The 15,038-nt window shown below is 36.5% G+C and overlaps 1 protein-coding gene across 1 annotated transcript in view; it reads left to right on the top strand.

Annotated features, from left to right (window-relative positions):
• The first annotated feature begins 1,798 nt into the window (after positions 1–1,798).
• The window catches only part of LOC143560741 (11-beta-hydroxysteroid dehydrogenase-like 4A), a 183,353-nt gene continuing 170,113 nt past the window's right edge, over positions 1,799–15,038 (top strand). The window contains exons 1-2 of the mRNA XM_077048974.1: positions 1,799–2,005; positions 2,073–2,271. Of these exons, the coding sequence (XP_076905089.1) occupies positions 1,811–2,005; positions 2,073–2,271 (394 nt within the window). The 5' untranslated portion in view covers positions 1,799–1,810. The remainder of the gene's footprint in view (positions 2,006–2,072; positions 2,272–15,038) is intronic.

Genomic DNA, 15,038 nt, shown 5'->3' with positions numbered 1-15,038 from the left:
ATTGTGTCTTTTCACTTATAATTGTGTCTTTTTTCGTCATTGTGTCTTTTCGCACACCATTGTGTCTTTTTTCGTCATTGTGTCTTTCCGCACACCATTGTGTCTTTTCGCTTATAATTGTGTCTTTTTTCGTCATTGTGTCTTTTCGCATACCATTATGTCTTTTCACACACCATTGTGTCTTTTTGCTTATCATTGTGTATTTTTTCGTTATTGTGTCTTTTCGCACACCATTGTGTCTTTTCGCTTATCATTGTTTTTTTTCGTCCTTGTGTCTTTTCGCACATCATTGTGTCTTTTTTCGCCATTGTGTCTTTTCGCGTACAACTGTGTCATTTTTTCGCACACTATTGTGTCTTTTCGCTTATCATTGTGTCTTTTTTCGTCATTGTGTTTTTTTCGTCATTGTGTCTTTCAACTCATCATTATGTTGTTTTAAATACTAATAACACCATTGTGTAATAATAATATGTAAAAATAATGATAAAATAACAACAAATTATCTAATACATAAAACACAATGATTAATACATGTTACACAATAACTTGAAACGTAAAACACAATGGTGAATATGTATAACGCAATGACCTAAAACGTAAGACACAATGGTGAATACGTATAACACAATGGCCTAAAACGTAAGACACAATGGTGAATACGTATAACACAATGGCCTAAAACGTAAGACACAATAGAAACAATATAATACACAATGACACAATGAACAACAAAAAAACACAATTAAAAACCATTAATTTTTTTTATTTTTATATAACAATATGATACTCATATTAAAGATAAAAAACGCTTAATATTATGGTGAATTTTTTTTAAAAAAGTAATGTTGTATGAAAAAGTTATGGACATTTTAAAATGATAGGGAAATTGGCATGTGACTTGCATGTGGAGAGAGAAAGTCAACAAATGTGGGTTATTACATTCATGCCCTTTCCAACAATTTTATTTATTAAATTAATCTTAGTCATTCAAATCTAAGATCAATGAACTGGATTTCTTCTAACTCTTCTCATTTTTGTTGTCCTTTGTATTTTAACTTTACCCCTATATAATATATATAAACGAAGACATAAAAATCCTATGTGGTCGCTCCCATTTTTTTTGAGTCACCAGATTTGCATGATTTTTAAATAGAGGGCTTTGAGCATTTGACCCGAATTCATGGGTATGGGTTTTACCAAACCCAGATATTCCTTAAACGAGTTATAACATCTAATTAAATTAAAATTTATTCTCACCAAATTATTGATGTAAAAATCTTATAAATTCCTTAAACGAGTTATAACATCTAATCAAATTAAAATTTATTCTCACCAAATTATTGATGTAAAAATCTTATAAAATAGGATATAATAAAAATTGATATCTTATTTATTTTTAAAAAGATATATATATATATATATATATATATATATATATATTATTTAAATTAAAAAAACCAATTTGAGTAAAAAAATAAACAGGTGTCGGGTCTCATCAAACCATAAGTATATTATTAACTTTCATACATATTATTTATAATTAAAAAACCAATTTTATAATAAAAAAACGGGTCTTGGATCTCATCAAAACCATATAGCTTTTAAACCGGATTATAACATCTCATTTATTTGTGAAACAATTTATCATCAAACTATAAGTATATTATTAACTTTCATACAATAAAAAAATATAAATTTAAAAAATAAATAAATATTAGAACAAATAATATAAAACAACCCTGTAATACAGGGATAAAAACTAGTGTATAACAGGGGACGAGTGGTGGCCTGCTTCAAACTATAGCCAACCATGTATGAAGCCTACTTCAGTAACAGCTTCACAAATGAACTTGTGTATTACGTCGTCTTGTTACTTTTGCTTCTTATTTCACCTTTATTATTCGTTTTGGAGCTCATAATCTCCATCCGTTCAAGTTTCCAACGCGATGAAAACATGTCCGGAAAAGTGGTCTTGATCACCGGTGCTTCATCGGGACTTGGAGAGGTACGTAAATGTTAATAAACCTATCCATTCACAAAATAAAAGTTAATCAAATACATAAATATAACAGCTCATGGCGTATGAATATGCAAAAAGAGGGGCGAATTTAGTGATTACGGCGATAAAAGAACCAGAGAGCCGACTCGAGCAGGTAGCCAATACGGCTCGTGAACTCGGCTCTCCTGATGTTCTTTTTTTGTTTGCTGATGTGTCTAAGGTCGACGAGTGTAGGATGTTCGTGGAAGAGACTATTAAACATTTTGGTCGATGTGAGTATTCCTTAATTAATTACCTCTTAATAATATATTTTATCACCCTTATTAAGCCATTAACATAACATGCTACTTGATTAATTGGTTCGCAGTGGATCATCTTCTTTGCAATGCAGGAATCGCACCCCTTTATTCAATTAACATTGATGTCACCAAATTCGAACCAGTTATGGTATGTTGATCCTGTAAAAATTAAAGCTGTACTTATTAGAAAATGAATGTGCATGACTCTAATGGATTTCAATGTGAATATGTTTAGGACATAAACTTTTGGGGATCGGTGTATCCAACTCATTTTGCAATCCCGCACCTAATGAAAGCTAATGGAAGGATCATCGTCAATGCCTCAAGTGCTGGCGTGTTAAACGTGCCGAGAGGAGGCGTCTACAATGTACTAACGCATTTCCATACATAATCTTTCTTAAATAATCATAATATACCAATGGGGGCATTTACACACACACACACCATCTAACATGTAATCTCACACCATTTCAAACGACTGTTTGAATAGAGATTGGACGACCATACCAAAAATTTACAAAGTGTGACCGTCTATGGTCACAGTGGTTGTCCGTATGTTAGCCAAATGGTTGCTTTGACTAATAACTTTCAAAGTTTGACCACCCTATGGTTAGAACGGTCGTTCATGTGCTATTCAAACGACTGCCCTGATAGATAATTTTTAATATATGACTTTCTCTTTTTACTCTCAGGCAAGTAAAGCAGCATTGATCAGCTTCTACGAGTCCCTTAGACATGAAGTGTCGCCGGCAATAAAAATCACAATTGTGAAACTCAGGCACGTAAACACAAGCCTCATAACAGCCAAATAGTCAACCGACAATGTTGGTATTCGGCTAAAAAGAGTAAGTAGTAGTTACTGGTTGACTAATTTCCCAACAAATTGCAAAAGATGAACCATCTGCGGTTACTAGCTAAAGGAATACTAAACCTAACCTAACTACATATATGCTTTTGCCAGGATATAGGATATGTGCACCCAACGATGTCGCCTGACGCATGTGCGAAAGCCATAGTGGCTGGATCATGCAAAGGAGAAACGTCCATTACACAACCGAGATATATTAAGGCTCTCTGCTTGGGCAAGTCTTTATTCCCAGAAGTACACCATATTTATTTCAATAATTATTTTACCTCAGTATTCAAACAACTGCAAAAGGATGGATAAGCAGTGACTCGATCCGTTGCAACAACAATAAATGGCAACTAGTTTTATGCCAGTCTGGTGTATGGATTGTTTAACGTTATAATATCATAACTCAGTTTTTCTGAATTCCTTGGAGCAGAGCCTCTGTTGGATCAGGCCCACTTCACACACACAAACTCACGATTTTGTTTAAGTGTATACGCAGAAAAAATGAAAGGCTTCTCTATTAATAAAGTGAGGTACGTCAACAAATAATTATACTACTATTTAGAATAAACAAAGCACCAAACACATGCTAAATATGACCACGTATTCCACTATTTCAGCAACAAACTTCAATGTTCACTTGTTCCCCAAGTTCACACGTTTACCTCCATGAGACCATTTCTACCGCTCACATCCCATAAAACTCCGTAAGTTATTTAGTGACCCATTTAACTTCCGAACCATAACCCACTGACCTGTGAACGAAACCCGATTAACCCAACAGCCTCAGCAGGTCATCTCTGAGTACGTGATTTTCATTACTTAGTGCATCAACTCTCTCTCTTGCAACTCTTCACACTCAGCCTACACAAACATTATCAAACTAAAACTATATTTCAGAAGTCAAATCTGCATGGTTAAATGCATTAGTAACAAAAAAAATAAAAATGAAAAAAATAAGCCTTTGATTTTGTCAGATAGGTCACAGGTTCGAATCCAACTTCCATAGGGATCTGGAAACAGTTGGATTTTGAGCATCATGAAGCTACACCAATTATTAACCTTATTTATATGAATTATTTGACATTCTAACATAAATAAATATAATCCATAAATTCAATAACAATTTTTTTCGGATATATGGGTTTGTTAAAAAGTCTAGTTTGGTTGGTATGGTTCCGTTATTTTCGATACATACAAAACTGAAAAACAACCGAAAATAGAGTTTTCGAGAATACATAAAAACTATACCATCAGTGTTGGGTTGAAATATGCTATTTCGATTTAAATGTGTCGATTAAATGTGTCGGTTTACCTGGTCCCATAACATTGCATTATGAGCTATTGAGCTTTCCCATTTATGGGTTCCGATAGTCATTAATAAAATTAAACCAGGAAAAATTTCATGAATTCGTTTAATAACTACCTTGTTACGCATTCTCGTTCTCCTAGCCGACTATCAATTAGATTGCTTTCTCTTATGCCTCTTTAGTTCCTGTTCATCATGTTGTATGATAATTGCATAAGTAATTAATTTAAACATTTAATCAATAAGATATAAATGATATAATAATATCTAAAAAAGCATATACAAATAAAAAAAAATGCTTTTTAATTTTATTCATGCCAGTGCCTACTGTCCCATTATCGGTGGCAGCAACACTGCTTGAGAAGCACTAGATGGATTAAATTGGATTACCACTGCCACATTTCAATCGGTAGCAGTCATATTAACAGGATTGTCATTCTGCAAACTGGCTGCATAAAATACAAATTATAATTTTATATTATGAATCAAAAAGGCAAAGTAAAGGTCAAAAGGACAGAGTTTGAATTACCATATGAAGAACCATCATTGTCAGCACTACCAATATTAAACTTTATAAATAGAACAAGCTACCTCTAGGCTGGTTACAATTTAACAATCATTTTTTAACACAGTGACCACTAAAGAGGTCATTATTATTTAGCAGTAGGTTGACAAAATTAGTCGTCTGGTCAATATAGGAATGCAAATGACCAACTGGGTCAACGGACTGAATGTTTAATTAACTTTCCGTGAACATTTTAGCGGGAAGTTCGCTCATGTTCATTTAATAAACAAACAAACATGAACAAAAAATTTGTATTCGTTTAATTAAACGAGCGAACATGGACACATGTTTCGTTCATTCATTTACGTTCGTGAACGTTCGTTTATTTATGTTCGTTTACATATTAATAAAAAAAATATGTTAAATATTATATGGATGAGTCATCTACTTAATGGTTTTATATTTATTCATTTGTGTCCATTTAAATGTCTTCATTCATGATTGTTTGTGTTCATTTACATTTGTTCATATATGTAAATTATATTTATGTTTGTTTATCTTTGTTCAGATATGTTCGTTTAGATTCTACACAAACGAACATAAATGAACACGACTATGTTCAATTTTAGATACACGAACATGAAGACAAATATTTGTTCGATCAAGTGTTCGTATTCGTGTTCGTTTAAAGTTAAATGAACTAACACGAACATGCCCTTGTTCATGTTCGTTTGGTTCATTTACAGGCCTGTGAACAACATAAAATGTTAAATGTGAAATCTCATACTACCATGGATGTTGTAATATCTAAAATAGAACGCAGACAAAATTCCTAGAAGAAATCCCGAAACGATTGAGAAACACTGGTGGCACACACACGCAGTGAATGAAAACTGCAAATCAAAACCACCAACAATCTCCTCCTCTTCTAGAAGCTTTTTACTGACTAATTATGCTCATATCATTCTTATCTTACAGTGGACATTTATCCAAAATATGGTTTTCTTTTCGAAAATGTTGTTATACCGGCCAGAAACATAAATGTCAACATATATCCCAACTTATCTTTGTTACGCGTAGAAAGAAGTTTTGCATTTACAATCTATGGTAAACGTCTACATCACATACCTTGCTGGAAAACTAGCCAATGTTCACGTTTTCAACGATCCACATCTGACTCATCAGCAGGGCTGGCCTTAGAGGGTGGCAGGGTAGTCGACGGCAACAGGCCCGACACTACGCTAGGCCCGAAATTGTTATTTTAAAAAAACATTATAAGTATTTTTATGAAAAAAATATATGTATAATCAATGCCTCAACACAATTACATAACCACTAGCTTGAACTAGTGACAAAAGGGTATGACATCTAAACAAAAAGATTGTGAGTTCTAATCTTATTTGAGACATTTTTAAGCTTATTTTTAGACAAAAGTTTTTTACACTCATATTATAATCAAGTAAGTCCATTTAAAATTAAATTGAAACCCAACAAAATGTTCCTTTTACTTAAGTCCCAAATAAAATTTCGCCTTCTCGAAGTCGGTGCTCATCAGCGCTTGAGGCCGCCTCTAAGCGATAACACAGAGTCACAAAATCGTATTCTTTCAACTTTCATTCCATTTTCGTAAACAAAATTTCAACCCAAACCGACCCAATCCATTTTTATTAGCAATATAAAAAGGCCCATTTCAACTCAAATCATTTTGTCTTACAAAAACAAATACTTGACAAAATAGTGTTTATTATTGAGAGACCGAAACGACCTAGCTCGTGTTGACCTGCAATAAATAAATATGTTTAAACTCAAACCTGTTTTTAGTTTCAAAAAATGAATACTTGACAAAATAGTGTTTATATACTCAACGCAAACTGACCCAATTTGTTTTGACCAGTAATATAAAAGGTTTTTTTTACAACTGAACCCGTTTTAACCTTTGTTAATTATAAGTAACTAGTAAATTACCCGGTGCGTTGCGTCGGGACTGGTTAGATATGCTTAAATACCTGTCATGTTGCTCTAAATTCTAAAATGCAAGCGTTAAAACAAATAAAATATTTAAAACGATGTTTATTTGGCCGTTAAACCCCGAACATTGATAAATCTGAGCATTGTCGGTACCTGGCGTTGAGGCGGTGAACTGACACGAATTTGGTCGATTTCGGTTACTATACAGTATAAGAAATGTTGGTAAAGAACCTGAGCATTGTCTGTACCCAACGTTGTGGCGGTGAGTCGACAAGAATTTGGTCGGTTTCAGTTATTTTTGTTACAGGACAATATAAACAATGTTGGTAAAATGTAAGCATTAAAACCCAAAAATAAATTCGTCAAATTAACATATAAAAAACAAATAGCTAAAATGGCGTTTATTCGGTCGATAAAATCCGGGCCTTAGTAAAATTCGAGCATCGTTGGTCCCGACGTTACGGTTGTTAGTCGACATCAATTCGGTCGGTTTTGGTTACGTTCTTTATGGTTCCAGAACTTAAACAAAAATGTATATAAAATCCGGTCGTTGGTAATCCTGCGCGTTGTCTGTTCCAGACGTTGTAGTGGTGAGTCGACACGAATAACCGTTTAATCATCAAACTTGAAACCAAAAACTAAAATAATATATATAATACTTGGACAGTCAGGCGCCGCCAAATGGACCAATAATAGTCCAGCGATGCCAAACTTTCTTTTTATTATATATAATAATAATTGACACAAAAGTATTTATTAAGTCAAAACATAGACTAAACCACTTGTGTTGACAAGTAACATAAAAGGGCCTATTTCTACTTAACCTGTTTTCTCTTATAAAAACGAATAATTGACAAAATAATAATTATAGGTTATCTTAAACCGACCATCTCATGTTGACAAGTAATACGTACAAAGGAACATGTTTCAACTCAAACCCAATTTAAGTTTCGAAAAACGAATAACTGACATTTTGATTCATATTTGTTATAATAATAATACCACACATTTTATCAATTATATAATGCATAATTGAATATGTAGGTTTATGGTACGTCAAGCCCGGTACGACTTTTATTTATTACATTATGTATTATGTTTATTACATTATTGTTATTGTCTACTAATTAGGCTTATTGGGCTGGGGTCTGTGGAGGTAACCCCTAACCGGGCCTGACCCAATAAAGGTTAGGGTTTCTTGATGGTAGACATGGTGTTCCTATAAGGGAGCATTCATCATTCATTTGAAAGGACATTCTTTTGGACCCTTGGCCTCCAACATATTTTTGTGTCTGTAAACAAGAGGAAACTCTTAGCAGTCACCTCCACTCCCCCACTTTTCCATGGCAGATCTCGAACAACCGGAGAAGAAGATCAAGGCGTTCGTTCAATCATCTCGAAGACCGAGGAACATTGAACCAGATCCATTCCATGTTTTTTCATTGGCACAATCCGTGAGACACGGAAACGAGTCACGTTTTGTTCTTCTCTACTCCAAACTTCAGATATGTTATCGTGTTATTTTTACACACGATTCAAAATCAATAATTACAAATCTGAGTTATAGATCTAGATATTTCAAGGAGAAAGGTACAGATCTGGCTTTTAATGGGTTTTTAAGTTTTCAATCGAAACTTTAAGATCCGTTTTATGGGAGTTAGATACAACGGTGATTACAGATTTAAGTGACAGACCTTGATTTTGAACTGAAATTTTCCAGATCTAGGTTTCTGTGCAACTCCTAAATCTTCTCAAATTAAGGATAAATTGGTGATATGTTTTATGACATAAGAGATCATGTTTTCTTCATATCTCTGCTTCTTCATCACTCACACACGTTTTGTGGGACCATTATTCATGTCTAAACACATTCATACAATTTAAATATCTCATGAAAAGAGAAACTGCAATTCGTATAGCACAATGTACAACTTAATTTTGGGGGTATCCTTTGAAGGAAACATCTCATGAGAAGCATGACAGGCTATGTGACAGGCTATTCTAGTGCTAGTTATAGCACCATGATAACAATTTCAAAAATTTTGTTTTTCTTTTGTGGAGTTCTGATTTACGACTCTCGTCTTTCAAAAAGCATACTAGAGTTAATGCCACCAGCGTCGTTCCATCACCGATACGTCACGAGCGGGTTCAAAGGTCAACTTCGCCCACCACGGATCCCATACACACTTCGGTGTGTTGTTGAAGATCATGGCAGGTTACAAACGAGAGTTAGCGGAGTAACACCCGACACCTCAAACCACACAGCTCCGGCATACCAGCCACGCCACATAACGGCAGGCTATCTGGGCACTCCTGCGGATCAACTGCGGAAATGAGTACCACACCGGCATCTAATATCACCACCGGGGAGATGAGGAATCAGCTAGTCAGAGCCACGACATGTCAGAACTGATATAAGTGTATCAATGGTGCTCAAGAACTTAGCCAAATGCTTAGTTTATCAATAAACTGAAACTGAATATAAATACAAAGCCAAACAAATGGTTCTAAATAATAAACGAGAAAAAACAGGAAACAAACTAGACCAAGTAAAAGCTAAAAATAAGAAACTTCAAACTCCACTAATCCCACGTGCAAGACTTCTTCAGCAGCCTCAAACGGTCATTCTAACGACCCAAATATTCCAACAAACCCTTCCTCAAACTAGACATGATTCATGTCTAGTTTGCTTTTCACCGAGCAAACGCTTAACTGATCTCTAATCTTCATAAAAACTTCACGATGCAGTGGTTTTGTCAAGACATCCGCCAACTGATCTTTAGTTCCACAATGCTCCAGCTTCACAATACCTTCACTTACTAGGTCTCTAAGAAAATGATAACGAACACCGATATGCTTGCATTTCCCATGGAAGACCGGATTCTTCGACAACTTAATAGCTGAAGTGTTGTCACATAAAATTTTAGTTGGTTTACTTATTTTAACTCCAAATTCTTTCAAAATATCACGCACCCAAAGCAGTTGACATGCACATGCAGCAGCAACATACTTGGACTCTATCGACGAAAGAGCAACTACACTTTGTTTCTTTGATGACCACGTAACCGCAGCTCCATCCCCCAAAATCAGAAAACCCGATGTGCTCTTTTTATCATTCAAGTCACCAGCATAATCACTATCAGAAAAAACTTTCATCTCACCATTACCACCTCTTTTATACCAAATTCCAAAGTCTAGAGTGCCCTGAATGTGCCTCATGACCCTCTTTGCTGCATCATAATGTTCAATCATAGGCTTTGACATAAAATGACTAATTAAACTTACCACAAACTGCAAATCTGGCCTGGTATTCGTGATATACATAAGACTTCCCACCATTTGTTTAAACAAAGTAGCATCAACACTTTCATCATCATCATTCTTTAATTTTGTACCAGAAATAATCGGATTCTTGACAACATTGCACTCTAACATTTCAAACCGGCTGAGCATCTTTATTGCATATGTTCTTTGAGAAACATGAATCCCGGTTACTGTTTGTACTACTTCAATTCCCAAGAAATACCTCATCTTTCCCAAATCTGTCATCTCAAATTCTTTCTTCATCGAACACCTAAAATCTTCCATCATCGAATCATTGTTTCCCGTGAATATCAAATCATCGACGTATATACTCACATACTATACCTTCCCGTTTTGCCCCTTCTTCACAAACAAGGTGTTTTCGGTTTGCTCCTCTCAAAACCTTGGTTAATAAAATAACCTTAGATTCGATTGAATCAAGCTCTGGGAGCTTGTTTCAAACCATAAAGGGCCTTCTCAAGTTTATACACCTTATTCTCTCTTCTAACTTACCATGTAAAAATGCTGATTTAACATCCATTTGATACAGGTTCCAACCACGTTGTGCAGCAATAGCAATCATCAACCTTATAGTATCCTTCCTTGCAACGGGAGCAAAAACTTCAACATAATCAATACCGTATTCTTGGCCGTAACCCCGAGCTACCAATCGTGCCTTATACTTTTCGACTTCACCTTTCTCGTTTAACTTGGTCTTGTATATCCATTTAACCCCAATACACTTAGCTTCTTTTGGCATATCTACAAGACACCTTGTTCCATTCTTCTCTATTGCATTAATTTCAGTATCCCTTGCCTTCTTCCATTTATCCATCTTAATGGCTTCATCAAAACATATGGGATCGTGGTCGATTTCCTGCACCACATTTACTTCCTCATCTTCCAAATCACGTTCATCACCAACCACATAATCCTCCAAATACCTTGGAGCTCTTCTAACTCTCGGCTCTTTAACATTACTCGGACCTGCCTCACTACCTTCTGGTTCATCTTCTACCCACTCAGGTTCATTATCATCGTCATCACTTTTTCTCACAACATAATCAGAATTAAACACATAATTGACCTAAGTAATCTCAACTTCCTTCGCTCTCTTTTCATCATCCGATTCCCATTTCCATTCCTTATCTTCTTCGAACACTACATCATTACTTACAACAACTTTCATACTTGTCGGATCTATTAACCGATATCCCTTCGACTCTTCATTAATACCAGTTAAGATACAAACCACACTTATGTCGTCAAGTTTAACTCTCTTATGTTTAGGTACAGGAACGTGACCCAAACAACCCCAAACTCTCAAGTGTTCAACTGTTGGCTTCTTTCCATACCATGCTTCATCGGATGTGATATGTGAAAGAGCATTGCTTGGACACTTATTCAAAATGTAGAAACTCCAAAGATACGCTTCTGCCCAAAACTTTTTAGGAATCTGTTTTGAAGCAAGGAGAGTTATTATCATACCAATAACTGTTCTATTCTTCCTTTCGGCAACCCCGTTTTGTTTAGGTGTATACCTCGTAGTTGGTTGCCTTTTTATACCATGTTCCTTACAAAATTTGGCAACTCACATGACAAATACTCACCTCCACTATAGGTTCTTAGACATTTAATCATGTTGCCCATTTCTTTTTCAACTTGTGCTTTAAATTCTTTGAAATAATCTAAGGCCTCCGACTTTTCTTTTAACAAGTAAATCCACCCTTTCCTACTGAAATCGTCTATGAAACTCAACATATATTTCTTACCTGAATTCTAGGATGGTGTAATCGGACCTCATATGTCGGAGTGAATCAGCTCCAAGACACACTCAGCACGCCACTTGGCTATCTTGGGTATGTATTCTCTAGTTTGCTTTCCAACCAAACAATCTTTACACGCGATTTTCTCGACAATAAACCTGGGCAACCCCCTAACCATTTTTTTTGCTGAAGTGTACCCATGCTCGTTTTACTGATGTGGCCGAGTCTCTCATGCCATAAGCTAGCCATATCTTCTTCACTTGTATAGTTACATCATTCCAACCTCTGATCCATGAGTCTACCAACATCTTCACACACTAAAAACATTCTATTTGCACTCATCTTGCTCACGAACATCAACCCTCTTTCTCCATGATACACTTTACAAGTATTGGAATGAAAAAAAGGATAAACCTATCTCTTGAAGCTGTCCGACACTTAGCAAACAGTTCTTTAATTCACCCACATAATAGACATCTTGAATAATGAAAGTGACGCCTTCTATCTTTAGTTTTACATTGCCTTTTCCTCCCACAGCCATACGCGTATTATTATCGAGTCTTACTGTCGTGTAAAAACTTTGATCAAATGTTACAAACTTCTCTCTAATGCCGCACATATGGTTTGAACACCCCGAATCCAAGAACCAAAGCGTGCCCTTGGTGTCGTCACTTGTGAGAGCCATCAACACAAGTTCATCAACCTGCGATTCGGTCATAAGCATAACCTCCTCGTTTTCGTTAAAACCAACATTATTTGCTACTTTTTCACCCCGACATTCATATTAAAAATGTCCAAGTTTATGACATTTATAATACTCAGTTGTTTCTTTATTGAAAGAAAACTATCTTCCACGGCCACGTCCCCTTCCTCTCGAACCCGATCTTCCTCTTTCACGACCACAGCTACTACTCGACCCTTCATTTTCGTCAATCTTCAAGGCACGATCATCTTTTCTTTCACCTTTTCTAAACTTTTGTTCATGAACTATGAGAGAGATCTGCAACTCTTCTACCGTCATTGCCTCAACATCCTTAGACTTCTAAATCGAAACCACCACGCACATATATTTCTCAGAGAGTTCTGAGAATCTTCTCTACGATTTTGGTATCCGTCAACACTTTACCATTACTTCTCATCTGATTTGAGATGGTCAAGACTCTGCCAAAAGACTCAGGTATGGTCTCGTCATTCTTCATTTCAAGGATCTCGAAATATCTTCTTAACTTCTGCAACATTGATCGCTTCACCCGTTCATTCCCGGCAAACCTTTTCTTCATAGAATCCCACATTGCCTTGGACGTACTCCTGTCAGGAATTTGCTCAAAAGTTACCCTATCAATCGCTTGACTTGCAGATCGACAATTTTGAGTTCTTCCAGTTTCTTCCTTTGAGCATCACTCACAGCGATGCCGACGGCCGGTTCTTTGATTCCCGGATCAATGAGCTTCCACAGTTGTTTTGCACGCAGCTGATTTTCCATCATATCGCTCCAATGTTCATAATGACCATCAAACATTGGAACTTTCATATGCTCTTCACTCATGACCATGGCTATCTCTATCGATCGAACAATAAATTGCTCTGATACCAGTTGATATAAGTGTATCAATGGTACTCAAGAACTTAGCCAAATGCTTAGTTTATCATTAAACTGAAACTGAATATAAATAAAAAGCCAAACAAACGGTTCTAAACAATAAACGAGAAATAACAGGAAACAAACTAGATCATGTAAAAGCTAAAAATAAGCAACTTCAAACTCCACTAATCCCACGTGCAAGACTTCTTCAGCAGCCTCAAACGGTCATTCTAACGACCCAAATATTCCAACAAGAACCGCAGACCAGTGCATCAGTGCCGCGAAAAACTCTGCCACAGCAGCGGTACCCGCACACCTGAGCTGTTGACATGCTCCGTGGACGCCAGACATAGTTTTGTTTCCTTGTTTCCCCTTACCATGTTTCATAATGTTCTTGAAACTTTATACACAAGTTTAGTGCCCCCCCCAAGCAAACTCTGCGTTCGCGGGTTAAACTCCGCCAGCTGCAAACAAGCTTCGTGTTGGCATAAATGATTCCACCACTAGCGTCCGCCGGTTAAGCTCCGCCACGCGCATACAAGCTTCGACAAATCATTTGTCTTCCACAGACCACATGAAAGTTCCAAGCAAAGTAATGGTGAATCAAATCCAGCCCTTGTGGATCAAGTATAAGCTTCAGTGGGTCAATTCTTGTCTCCGCAAGCGCATGCAAGTGCCTGAGTACCAACATCCACAACCATATGCACGCTTCTGTGAACCAACTCCAAGCACCGTGAATAGTATATGTGCACTGGCGGGTAAATTAAGATTCCCACAAAACGCATGCAAACTCCGTTGAGTCACTCCCGCTACCGCGGATCACTTACATGCTCATGCTCTATGTAATGCTACTCCGACATTGCGGATCACAAGCAGGTTTGGTCTTATGCGCGCGGCGGACAGAAACAAACCTTGCGGACCTACTTATGTATATCATTAAACAACTATGACGTGCCATTTACGGCATCCGCGGTTCGTGAGTAAAGCTACGACGGGTTTAATACGACTTCCGCTAGCCTTATGCAATTTCCGGTGTTTCAACTTCAATTACAAAACTTTAAATCCGATCACCGCGGATGAACGCCAAGGTCATTATTACGCGACGACAGGTCAACACCCGCTTCCGCGAGCTTCATTCCGCCATGCTACACTTCAACTGAAATGGCGGCCAGGTTTGTTGCTCTGTTTTAATCCAAGCTAAGAAAGCAAACATGGCATATATATATTATCGATTATATATATATATATATATATATATATATATATATATATATATAATTGAAGAAACACGGATCTACTCCCTTTAACGGGTCCTAGATCCGATGGGTCAACAGGGTAGGATACGGTTACTGCCAACACGATATGAATACAATTCCTAAAGTCCAGTGACGTGAATCCTGCAATACAGAACACCGTGAGCTCGTTACGGGAAGGACAAGAGGGGGGGTCTTCCC

The sequence above is a fragment of the Bidens hawaiensis genome, unplaced genomic scaffold, assembly GCF_021521415.1.
Source record: "Bidens hawaiensis isolate Kalapana, Puna unplaced genomic scaffold, B.hawaiensis_p1.1 tig00020433_1, whole genome shotgun sequence".
NCBI lineage: Eukaryota > Viridiplantae > Streptophyta > Magnoliopsida > Asterales > Asteraceae > Bidens > Bidens hawaiensis.
The sequence above is the reverse complement of the archived record's forward strand: the minus strand, read 5'-3'. Positions and strand labels throughout refer to the sequence as shown.